Source organism: Sus scrofa, chromosome X (genome assembly GCF_000003025.6).
Source record: "Sus scrofa isolate TJ Tabasco breed Duroc chromosome X, Sscrofa11.1, whole genome shotgun sequence".
NCBI lineage: Eukaryota > Metazoa > Chordata > Mammalia > Artiodactyla > Suidae > Sus > Sus scrofa.
Genome location: NC_010461.5, coordinates 17,739,070 through 17,752,486, shown reverse-complemented (window position 1 = coordinate 17,752,486; position 13,417 = coordinate 17,739,070). Strand labels below are relative to the sequence as shown.

Genomic DNA, 13,417 nt, shown 5'->3' with positions numbered 1-13,417 from the left:
GATCTAGGTCTGCTTATAAGAAATACCCTACACACACACCCCCACGCCCCTTTAGCAAATTGTTTAAGGGTATTTAATTCTGATCCTGCTATTAAATTTGACTAAATTTTCTCTAAATTTCAACTTGGGCCACATGGAGCTAGCTAGTATTACAGCAGAGATAGCAGCCTGTGAAATTCAGTGTTCAATCTTTATGGTCCTCTTCCACTTAAGTGCTATTTCTTTTTTTTTTTATTAATAATTTTTTTTATTTTCCCACTGTACAGCAAGGGGGTCAGGTTATCCTTACATGTATACATTACAATTACATTTTTCCCCCACCCTTTCTTCTGTTGCAACATGAGTATCTAGACATAGTTCTCAATGCTATTCAGCAGGATCTCCTTGTAAATCTATTCTAGGTTGTGTCTGATAAGCCCAAGCTCCCAATCCCTCCCACTCCTTCCCCCTCCCATCAGGCAGCCACAAGTCTCTTCTCCAAGTCCATGATTTTCTTTTCTGTGGAAAGGTTCATTTGTGCTGGATATTAGAGTCCAGTTATAAGTGATATCATATGGTATTTGTCTTTGTCTTTCTGGCTCATTTCACTCAGGATGAGATTCTCTAGTTCCATCCATGTTGCTGCAAATGGCATTATGTCATTCCTTTTTATGGCTGAGTAGTATTCCATTGTGTATATGTACCACCTCTTCCGAATCCAATCATCTGTCGATGGACATTTGGGTTGTTTCCATGTCCTGGCTATTGTGAATAGTGCTGCAATGAACATGCGGGTGCATGTGTCTCTTTTAAGTAGAGTTTTGTCTGGATAGATGCCCAAGAGTGGGATTGTGGGGTCATATGGAAGTTCTATGTATAGATTTCTAAGGTATCTCCAAACTGTTCTCCATAGTGGCTGTACCAGTTTACATTCCCACCAGCAGTGCAGGAGGGTTCCCTTTTCTCCACAGCCTCTCCAGCTTGTTATTTGGCCATACTACCCAAAGCAATCTACAGATTCAATGCAATCCCTATCAAATTACCCATGACATTTTTCACAGAACTAGAACAAACAATCCAAACATTTATATGGAACAACAAAAGACCCAGAATTGCCAAAGCAATTCTGAGAAACAAAAACCAAGCAGGAGGCATCACTCTCCCAGACTTCAAGAAATACTACAAAGCCACAGTCATCAAAACAGTGTGGTACTGGTATCAAAACAGATAGACAGACCAATGGAACAGAAGAGAGAATCCGGAAATAAACCCTGACACCTATGGTCAATTAATCTTTGACAAGGGAGGCAAGAACATAAAATGGGAAAAAGAAAGTCTACTCAGCAAGCATTGCTGGGAAACCTGGACAGCTGCATGCAAAGCAATGAAACTAGAACACACCCTCACACCATGCACAAAAATAAACTGCAAATGGCTGAAAGACTTAAATATACGACAGGACACCATCAAACTCCTAGAAGAAAACATAGGCAAAACACTCTCTGACATCAACATCATGAATATTTTCTCAGGGCAGTCTCCCAAAGCAATAGAAATTAGAGCAAAAATAAACCCATGGGACCTCATCAAACTGAAAAGCTTTTGCACAGCAAAGGAAACCAAAAAGAAAACAGAAAGACAACTTACAGAATGGGAGAAAATAGTTTCAAATGATGCAACGGACAAGGGCTTAATCTCTAGAATATATAAACAACTTATACAACCCAACAGCGAAAAAGCCAATCAATCAATGGAAAAATGGGCAAAAGACTTGAATAGACATTTCTCCAAAGAAGATATACAGATGGCCAACAAACACATGAAAAAATGCTCAACATCGCTGATTATAAGAGAAATGCAAATCAAAACTACCATGAGATACCACCTCACACCAGTCAGAATGGCCATCATTAATTAAGTGCTATTTCATTAAAAAATAGCTGTGTTATCCAAAGGAATAACTGGCAAGAGTAAAGACTAGTGATTCATCACAGAGATGATTGGATCACATATTGATATTGATCTTATATTTTACAAAAATTAACATAAGGAAACATCCTTTTATTTTCAATAAGTATGTACATAGAGATTAAAAAATAAAACAAAAATTCCTGTGAAATAAAAAAAGCAATCATTTAAGTATACATTATTTTACCTAAGAAGTCCATGCAAATTTAACTATAATACCCCGAGATCTCAGTAGTAGATCATGCTGAATAACTACCTGGCTTTATTACAGCAGCAGCTCTGTGTGTTTTTTTGAACTTAATAAAAAATAGTCACAGAGAGCAAAAGAGAAACCTGGGTAGAAATCAATCCAGTTACCGAAAATGTTATTAAAATCAACATATAAACTCTCAAGTTTCTTCGAGTCCAACTTTTTCAAAATTCACTTGAGTCATCAAAGCACAAACTCATTGGTGAATGCAATGCCCGCCATGCATGGAGGACCAGGACAGAGTGTGAAGAGATCTCTGCAGTAGATGCTTTGGGTTCTAATCCTTACTCTTCCATTATTTTGCAATACAACTTTGGATAAATCACTTAACCTTTCTGAATTTGAGTTTTATCATTTGGAAATACAGTTGTTGTGAGGTTCAAAAGACAACAAATGTGGAAACTCCCTTGATAACTGTGAAAGTACTAAATAAATCCAAGTAAGGTCCTCAAAGGAATTTAAGAGTCTAATAAAAAACCCACCAATCGGTGTTTTTTCTTTTTGAACACTGGTTTTAGGCATTTAACATGCATTCTGGGGATAACAATTATTTAGCTTCTTTTAAACCAGGGAATAGAATTAGAAGATGTGCAGCCTTTCACTATGAAATTAGTGGGTCAGTGTTACATGGCAGGACTTCCTCTCTGATTAACAATATTCCTTACCCCGTGCTGTCCCTCTGTCAGGAATTCGTTGGGATAAATATCATTTATCTAGGAAATACCATGTTATAGACTTAGGACATGGAATAAAAGTAGGAAGTTAAAGTTGGCTCAGATTTCTGTCTTGGAATAAACTTCTAGAAGTGAAGTTGACCAGGTTCTTGATATATTTAACTAAACAATGCCTTTCAGAAAGGTGGTAACAATTTATACTCCAAGACAATACTCACTATATTTCTGATGAACAGTTTCACCCTTTACTCTCTTCCATAGTTTAAATCCTCAAAAGTCCACAAGACTCAGTTATTTTCCTTCCTCACCTCACACAGTATACTCCTGTCCGGATGTGCACAACAGAATGACACAGGCTGAGTGTTTAAATGAGCCTTCAATGGCTTATCACTCGTCTTAGGATAAACCCAAACCCTTTAGTAGTTTACATGCTCTGGTGAAGTGGCCTCTTCTGCCCTCTCTAGCCTCATCTCTCACTACCAACTTCCCTCTCGAATAGGCCAGCTGTCTCTTATGTTTAGATCTTTATTACTTCTGACTAAAACACCAGATTCTAGGGACAGTTCGGCATTTCTGACCAATGGGAGCAAAAGTGGCCCTCGTCATACGGCTCTGAGTATTGACTTCAGAATGACTGCAAATGTCTGTGGAAAAAACAATAGCCTGATTTGTCAGTTATTTAAAGTAGCAGGTTTTGATACGGGCACTATTCTCTTGGAGAGGAACAAGTTAGGGGTATGTAACTGGGGACAGGAGAAGTTTGAGAATGAGCACCCATGAGTGCTAACTGCACTCCTACTTCAACTCAAATAAGTGAAAATATTTTTTTACACTTTAGTTTTATGAGAGAACTATAGGATAAGTAACTGGGTGATTGAATAGATAAACTCAGAAAAGCAACTCAAGTGTAAGTTACTAACTTTCACATCCTATAGACTATATCGAGACAGTCTACCTTCTACAGAAGTGGCAGAAAAAATGTATTTTTTTTTATACTGTGAACACAAAGCATAGTTGTTCAAATTATTTAAAACCCCCCAGCCCATGCTTTTCAAGGGCTTCCTATAAGAAGCTATAGTTCTATTCGCACATCAAACTCCCTTTCAACCAAAATGTCGTAAAATTGGTTTGATTCTGTGAATCGAATGTTTTGGCTAACAAGATTCTCAGCCTCCACACAGCCATTGTCCTAGTTTCTCATTATCCATCTAGCTTGGGCTTAACCACCCTGCCTTTAGCCTCATCTCTCTTTGTTCACACTCTGCACCAGCGAGATCCTAAAGGCCAATCTCATCAGGCAGTCCCCAGGGTCAAAATTCTCCAGTTGCTCTTCACCACTGCAGAAAAGAGCCTAAATACACAAAATTCCTGATCTAAGCCCTGCCTACCTCTCTAGGGGCCCATCTACTGCCCCTTCTCACATGCTTTTCCTCAGTTTTGAATGAACCAGTAATTCTGAGCCACATGAAGTCCCTGGAACATGCCATACTGGCACACATTTGTTGCAAACCTCCATGTGCCTTCCCACAAAATAGTGCTACTCAGCTTTCACTCTTCACCCAAGTGCTCCCCATTCTGAAGGCTTTTCTTACTTCCCAAGAAGGCCCTTCTTCTCCTAGGGTCCTCCTACACTTCTTGCAACCACCCATTACAAACTGTACTGGGATTCTTGTGTGTCTTTCTTACCACATAGTGGTGTGTGCTATGTCTTCCATTTCGACCTCGAGCACTATACTCCCTGTCTAGTGCATAGAAGATGCTCATTTTACAATGAAATCATGAATATATTAAACATCCTATCTTTAATGCTGAACTCTATAGCTCTTCATTTACTGCGTACTCTCACATGAATGATTGATCAGCTAATTAATTATTCTCCACCAATTCCTTGCATATTAACTTATTTCATTAAAAATATAACCTGCTACAACATATGAACTCACTGAACATATAATATGCACTGAAGAACAAATCAATAAACCATCATTTTTAAAGGGCATAAAAACTAAATTTAGGATCTTCTGTCAAAATCTGGCAAGAGGATAAAAATAAATAATCTGGAATTTATCCCAAAGAGTCATTTGCTAGTCTGCCAATAAAAGCATTATCATAGAGTCTTTGAAATTTTACTTACATGGTACAGTGTGGTCTCTGGCACAGGCGTGCCCATGATGTCTTGTCTTAGTGCATCCATTTGCAAACTAGGTAGCAACGAATAGTGAGTCGGGCTACTACTCTTATCCCCCTTCTTTTTAGACTTCTTCCCTGTGTCTTTCTTGCTGTTTCTCTGAAACATGTATTCTTCTTGAGCAATTTTTTCATTGCTCATATAGCGGAGTAGAGAGTTTTCTATACAAAAAAAGATAAATATACAAATGTAAATATGCAAGTATTCCAAACTTCTCATTCTTTCTTAACTGTGTTATTAGATTTCATTTCAGAAATGTAACTTGATTTCATTTATAAAATAACTTTGCAATGAAACTATAGAGGATCTTAATTATTTGGGATCACAGGGCAATAGGAAATAGATAGCCTATAGATTATTTCTTCAAGTTTTAGCTCTGAACCAACTATATCAGAAGCACCTATGGAACTTAAACCAGAAATCCTGGGTATGTGACTCATAAAATTTTTAACGAGCTCCCCCAGGGAGATTCTGCTAAAATTTAATGACAAACACTGACCTCTGGCAAGCTAGAATGCATCCTTGGAAAAGTTAAAGCTCTCGTTATGGACCAATAATGAAGAAACTTTAGTTCATAAAATCTATGCTTAAATTGACAGCCAGTACTTGGTACTTCATAAGGCTTTTTTTCCCCCCAACATATCACTATCATATCAAGTCCCAAAAGAGTGACAGAGATAGCATATAAGTGTTTCTCTTGTTATGTTTTTCTTGATTAATTCTATAAAACAGATGAGGTTAGAAACTGAAGTTTGGAAAATGGGAGTGAATGCATAGATGTCAAGGAATCTGTCAATGTTCCTATATTTACCAACATTTTCAGCAAAGCTTGCTCTATAAAACAAGTGTTCAGAAGACCAATGAAGCAAATATTCTTTTTTTTTTTTTTTTTTTTTTTTTTGTCTTTTTGCCTTTTTCTAGGGCTTATGGAAGTTCCCGGGCCAGGGGTCCAATCAGAGCTGTAGCCGCCAGCCTACACCAGAGCCACAGCAATGCGGAATCCGAGCCGCGTCTGCGACCTGCACCACAGCTCACGGCAACGCCGGATCCTTAACCCACTGAGCGAGGCCAGGGATCGAACCCGCAATCTCGTGGTTCCTAGTCGGATTCGTTAACCACTGAGCCACGACGGGAACTCCAGAAGCAAATATTCTTGCTTGCTTACCCCTGTGTATTCTGTGGATCTGTACATTAATGAAATAAATTCTGCACACTGACTAGAAATAATAAGCAAATGAGTTAAACATACTCTAAGGGAAACTTAGTGAGTTTAGGTTCTATGAAGTTTTTTGCTTTGTTTTATTTTCTTTTTCATCTACAACCTTATAGATCTCATTTCAGAAAATGGAAGTAGCAGCATGACCCACTGGGCCCACCATTCCACACTTGGCTGAATCCCGTTTAGCAGTGAGACTTCCAGTTGCTCTCTTTACTGCTCATCTCAATAGCAGGATAAGTGAACATAAAAACTTACTTTTGGAAGATACTTCAAGTGTAGCCCACCCCCAAGTAAGAAGATAACCCTGAACAGCAAACAGAAGAGAAAAAAAGCAAAGCAGTTTTTTTCCATTTTTATATGGTTTTCATTAGAGTCACTGGCCCAGTTTCTATTAGCTTTTACCCATGTGCTTCAAAGCTCAATTTAAGGTTATATCAATACAAAAGTAACGAAGATGCATTGCGGACCAATGGGGAATGATCACAAACTCTTCCTATTTGCTGAACTTAATTCTTTTATGCAGTTTCACACTTCTGACCTTGTTTTCTAAGTATTAACTTTCAAATAACAATCAGATATTAATTTTTTACAGTGTACTTATCTACCCTGAATCCCTTAGGAGGCATTCAGAGAAGATATCTACTTAATAAGAGATTGAGATAGTTAAAGGTTGGTCTGAGTTGGTTTAGGTGTATCATAAAGTCAATGAGAGAATGAACAGTTTTCCACTGAAGCCATAACATCCTATTTAAAAAAACATTTAAATTTGCTTTTCGTTGTAACAACCCAGCCTACACTGAAATTCTAGAACACTTACCTCTTCTACTATCTCTCTTCATCTTATTTGGATCTTCATAGTCCCCCACCCAATTATATTCCACTGGCATAGATATAGGTCGTAGCTTGCCTAAACACAGAGAACAAAATTCACATCACATTGTTTTTCTTCCCCATGTCCGCTCAAACTTAAACTGACTTTTAGCTACAGTTTGCAAAACACACTCACTCATATGCAACATTATGGTTGGCATTTGTGAAGATGAAAAATATGTGTGTTTTGAGCCAGAAGGTGAAACTGCCTGTGGCAAATGGCCAGGTGATAATGTAAACTTAAGGCACTTTTTATATAGAATAATGAAGAGCCTAGGTTTGCTCTCTTAGGAGCCCCAGACTTTAAGAATGTGGTCCTTTACAAAGAGGATCATTATTTTAGTGACTTCATTTTCTTTTTCTTTTTTTTAATTTGTTTTTGTTTTTTTCTTTCTACAGCTGCACCTGTGGCACATGGGAGTTTCCAGGTTAGAGATTAAATCAGAGCTGCAGCTGCTGGCCTACACCACAGCCATACTGCAGCTTGCAGCAACATTGGATCCTTAACCTACTGAGGCCAGGGATCAAACCCTCATCCTCACGGAGACAATGTCGGGTTCTTAACCCACTGAGCCACAACAGGAACTCAGACTTCATTTTCAATAACTGGATCTCTGTCATATTCGTCAATGCCCAAGTGTCTTTATCTTAATAGCCAATCTCCAAGATAGGAGCCCCTTGTGTTTAACCTGCTTCCAGAACATGATTTCATGTTAGAACACCACAGTAATAACTTCCCATCTTCACTGCCTCCTAACTCCTATCTGCTTTTCGGACCTCACCATGCTTCAGCAACATGGCGAGATTCTCTTATACATCCTATAGCTGGGTCTGCCCCAAACATGGCTTTTGCTATTGTGAACTCTAGTTTCCAGACCTGAGTAATCACTGCTTAGGCTGTCCCACTTCCCTCTGGGTCTGTGTTCTTACTAAACGGCATTTTACTTTAGCAAGCAGAACCCATGGCATAGGCTTTAAGGAAAACTTTTTGGTGAGGATGCAGTGTATTATTTCTGATCAACTTGAAATTCCTGAAGCACAAAACAGCCAACAGAAAATCATAGAAAAGTTTAAGGATACCTAGCACAATGCCTGATACATAACAGTTGCTTAACATATTCTGAATGAAAAGTCACAGGGGACTGGGTCATAGTAATAAGAGTAATAATGATTATGGTGATCATGACAACAGTACTAACATGTATATATCATTTACCATAAGACACATACTGTCTAAGGTTTTCTAAGTATTAAAATGTTTAATTCTCAAAACTCTGAAAAATATACTATTACCCTCATTTTACCAGATGAAAAAACCTGGGACAGGTTATGTAACTTGCCAAAGACACACAGTTGGTAAGTGTATAGTATCATGGTTCAAACCCAGGCACTCAAACACTACTTGTGCAGTAATTTGGGGTGACTTCTATATTTTCCCTTCAATATTCTGGTCTCTCAGTTTCTTGAGGTTCTCTCCTCCACCCATTCCTGTAGTCATAGGCTTAATCTTGTCACCTGCAAAGGCTACAGCCCTTTCCAGTACCCCATTTTCCAACTACCACCTTTTGTATTTTTAGCACACCCTCTACAGCCCTCCCAGTCCAATGATTCTTCCTCCTTTAATCTACCCACATTTCCACCTTTCAGCATCTCTCTGTTACTGTGTGTCCTCTTCAGTTCCCTCCTTGCCCAGGTAAATTTCACAATCAAATTGCTATGGACACTCCATGTAGTTTAAAAAACTCCGTTAAGATACTTCTTGCTCATTACGTTCACAAGGAAAATGTGCCAACCTTATAGCATTTTAGGTATGCTGATACTCTTTACTAAGTATATTTTCCTAAGCTGTTTGAAAGTCTGAGGATGAACTAGACATGATAAAATTATTAATGAGCCCCCAAATGAAGTATTTATTTAATGGGTTACTTTCAAGGTGTGCACATCATCACCTCAGTTTCCAAAATTCTTATGGGGTAGATCTCTGCAATTTGATAGAGGGAGTTTAAGTGGGCTGATGCAGGTCAATGTATCTCCCCATCTAGGATGGCATAAATGTTTTCTGAAAGGTCTCCTTTTGTCATGTCTGTTCAACTGCTTTGCAGAAATCAGTCCTCCAGAGGGTTGATGTTACGAATGTTGTATTTTCAAAATTCATACAACTTAGTTCCTTAGAATCTAGTTTTTAAAATAAACTCCATTTCAACATGGGCACTGAAAGTGAGACAGTTAACAGCTCTAACACTGTTTCCTCAGGTCACCAAAAAAATCTTTGAAAAGTGAAAATTCCAAGCAACAAGCAGTTGTTTTACTTTCTCTATGAAAAAAAAAAAAAAAAAAAAGCTGTTTGAAGAACTGACTGGTTGTTTGGAGTCAAATATATATGCACAAAACAAGAAGAAACACACTTCACGCACGGAATATGAAATGTATGATTATATTCATTGTATTTTAGGTCATCTCTGTAATTAAGCCTTTCATATGTCTGGTTATATCATAAGCCATAGAGAAAAATTTGTAGAAGATTTAAACACTTTTCATGGAGTGATTTTTTTAAACAGAAGTATATTGTATATTCAATATAAAGTACAAAATTAAGAAAAATGTATTGTTGGGCAAAAGACCTGAATAGACTGTTCTCCAAGGAAGATATATAGATGGCCAACAAGCACATGAAAAAATGCTCAACATCGCTGATTATAAGAGAAATGCAAATCAAAACTACCATGAGATTCCACCTCACGCTAGTCAGAATGGCCATCATTAATAAGTCCACAAATAACAAGTGCCGGAGGGAGTGTGGAGAAGAGGGAACCCTCTTGCACTGCTGGTGGGAATGTAAGCTGGTACAGCCACTATGGAGAACAGTTTGGAGATACCTTAGAAATCTATACATAGAACTTCCATATGACCCCACAATCCCACTCTTGGGCATCTATCCGGACAAAACTCTACTTAAAAGAGACACATGCACCCGCATGTTCATTGCAGCACTATTCACAATAGCCAGGACATGGAAACAACCCAAATGTCCATCGACAGATGATTGGATTCGGAAGATGTGGCATATATACACAATGGAATACTACTCAGCCATAAAAAGGAATGACATAATGCCATTTGCAGCAACATGGATGGAACTAGAGAATCTCATCCTGAGTGAAATGAGCCAGAAAGACAAAGACAAATACCATATGATATCACTCATATCTGGTATCTAATATCCAGCACAAATGAACCTTTCCACAGAAAAGAAAATCATGGACTTGGAGAATAGACTTGTGGCTGCCTGGGGGGAGAGGGAGGGATCAGGAGCTTGGGGTTATCGGATACAACTTGGAATGGATTTACAAGGAGATCCTGCTGAGTAGCATTGAGAACTATGTCTAGATACTTATATTGCAACAGAACAAAGCATGGGGAAAAAAATGTATACATGTAAGAGTAACTTGGTCCTCATGCTATACAGCAGGAAAAAAATTAAAATAAAAAAAAGAAAAATGTATTGAATTAGACAAAAAAAAACTTAGACAAGAAGTTTTAATTAAAATTACTTTTGGAGGGAGTTCCCCTCATGGTTCAGTGGTTAACGAATCTGACTAACATCCATGAGGATGCTGGTTGGATCACTGGCCTGGCTCAGTGGGTTAGGGATCTGGCATTGCCGTGAGCTGTGGTGTAGGTCGTAGACGTTGCTCGGATCTTGCATTGCCATGGCTGTGGCATAGGTCAGCAGTTACAGCTCAGATTCGACCCCTAGCCTCGGAACCTCCATGTGCATGGGTACGGTCCTAAAAAGCAAATGTGTATATATATGTATTTATATATATATTTGTATATAATTGTATATAATATATATATATATATATGTATGTATATAATTACTTTTGGAGTTCCTGCTGTGGAACAGTGGGTTAAGAATCCAACTGCTGTGGCTCGGGACACCGCAGAGGTGCAGCTTCGACCCGCAGTCCAGCAGAGTAGGCTAAAGGATCCCATGTTGCTGCACCTGCTGTGGCTTAGATTCAGTCCCTGGCCTAGGAACGTCCATGTGTTGCGGGTGTGGCCATTAAAAAAATTACTTTTATGAGACATCGAGCTTTCGCTTTTACTGGTTATATAAGCTATGAATTTTAGCAATGCAAATCAAAATAAGTATTTTTAAAAGTAAAGTGTATTTGTTTTATTGAAGTATAATTGATTGATAATATTGTGTTAATTTTTATTGTATAGCAAAGTGATTCAGTTATACATATATATACATTTTTTCATATTCTTTTCCATTATGGTTTCTCAAAGTATACTGAATATTGTTCCCTTGCTATACAGTAGGACTTTGTTGTTTATCCATTCTATTTATAATAATTTGCCGTTGCTAAACCCAAACTCCCAAGTCATCCCTCTCCGACTGTCCTCCCTGTTGGCAACCACAAGTCTGTTCTCTATGTCTGTGAGTCTGTTTCTATTTTGTAGATAAGTTCATTTGCGGCATATTTTAGATTCCACGTATAAGTGACATCATATGGTATTTTGTCTCTTTCTGACTACTTAGTATGATAACCTCTAGGTCCATCCATGTTGTTGCAAATGGCATTATTTCATTCTTTTTTTACGGCTGAGTAGTACCACACACACACACCACATCTTTATCCATTCATCTGTCAATGGACATTTATGTCTTGGCTCCTGCAAATAGTGCTGCTGTGAACAAAGGGGTGCATGTATCTTTTCAAATTAGAGTTTTGTCTGGATATATGCTCAGGAGTGGGACTGTTATAACAATTAAGAGGAGTGGGATTGTTGTTACAAATAAATGCTTTTATAAATTTTTACTTTGTTAAAATATTGAAAGAGATTTAATAAAACTGTTAAAGAAATAACAGAAGGTAGCATTATTATATAAACAAGAGTCTTTGGCAAACTGAAAAATAAAGAGTGGCTTAAATTATTTCTAATTCCAAATATACAGATCTTTGACTGCAGCTTGGAAATATTTGTCACTGCTTGTATATAGCAATGTTTTACTTTCATAAGACAGCAAAGTTAAATTGGAAAAAAAATCTTTATAGTTTGATACTCTAGTGTTGTTGGTAATAAAGAGTTCTACATGCATTATTGCTAGACTTAAATGTACACTATTATTAATACATGCAAAGTATTTTTATGCTCATATCACCTTTTCAGGCTTATTAAATTAAACACATCGGACTCATCCCTATGTAATTGTATACAAATTAGTAATAAATCTCTGAAAAATAATCTGGAAAATGTTAAAGTATCTCTTTAGATACTTTATTTACTAATTCATAATGACAATTAATAATAATAGTCAAGAATAAAAACATGAAGGTAAAAGCCCATTTAAAAATTTTGTTGACCACTTTCTGAGAGTAATTTTTTATTCCTCTAAGCAGAAAGCATTAATTATAGAGTGCATTTGAAATGCTATCATAAGCCTTATGATATCTCTGTGCTAGTATTTCATAGTTAAATTATTATTCTATAACTTGGCTTTTCCTATCTTTTGCACATTTGGAGCTTTCTAACTGGGATCTCTACAGAGGCAGGAACTGTGCACTACATTTCTTACTGCAGTCTAATGGAGAACAGGTCAAAGATAAATACTTTTGGATTTTCTTTGAATTTTATTCTAAAAGTAATGGCAAGTAGCTTTTTTAAAAATGATAAACTATTTAGTTGCAATTAAACACAAACAGAAAACTAAATATAATTTAAAGAATATTAGCATGGGGAACTATATTCAATCTCTTTTAACAACCTGTATATAATGGACTATGGATAACTAAGTCACTTGGCTGTACACCTGAAATTAATACAACATTGTAAATTAACTATACTTTGATTAAAAAATAAAATAAACTCAAGCAGAATTAAAAAAAAATAATAAAATAATGACCACGTAAATCTAAAAAAAAAAAAAAAAAAAAAAAAAAACCCTGAGTGCCAGCAGATAGAAGTTTTAGAAAATCCAGGAACAAGCTAAATCAAACAGCATATTATAAGGGACATATACAATTTAATAAAAACTATTTTAAAAATCAAAGAAACAATAAGTAGATAATTCAGAAGAGCAGTAACTTCAGCCAGATGGGGTAGGACTGGAATGTACTGTTGGAAACAAGGGCATTGGGTAATGTCCCAATTTAATTGGTAGGTTGCCAGAAGAACCAGCCATGTGATTAGAGGGTTGGAACTTTCAGTCCTACCCCACAACTTCGAGAGACAGGAGAGGGGCTGGAGATTGAGTTTAA

At 37.2% G+C, this 13,417-nt stretch overlaps 1 protein-coding gene across 12 annotated transcripts in view; it reads right to left on the bottom strand.

The window, feature by feature from the left end:
* The window catches only part of CNKSR2 (connector enhancer of kinase suppressor of Ras 2), a 276,921-nt gene that overhangs the window by 85,548 nt on the left and 177,956 nt on the right, over positions 1-13,417 (bottom strand). For 10 of the 12 annotated variants that reach the window (XM_021080290.1, XM_021080286.1, XM_021080289.1 and 7 more), the window contains 2 exons: positions 7,096-7,185; positions 5,006-5,220 (listed from right to left, as the gene is read on the bottom strand). In XM_021080290.1, coding sequence (XP_020935949.1) covers positions 5,006-5,220; positions 7,096-7,185 — 305 coding nt within the window. The remainder of the gene's footprint in view (positions 1-5,005; positions 5,221-7,095; positions 7,186-13,417) is intronic. The other 2 variants (XM_021080288.1, XM_021080291.1) reach the window with 1 other exon arrangement.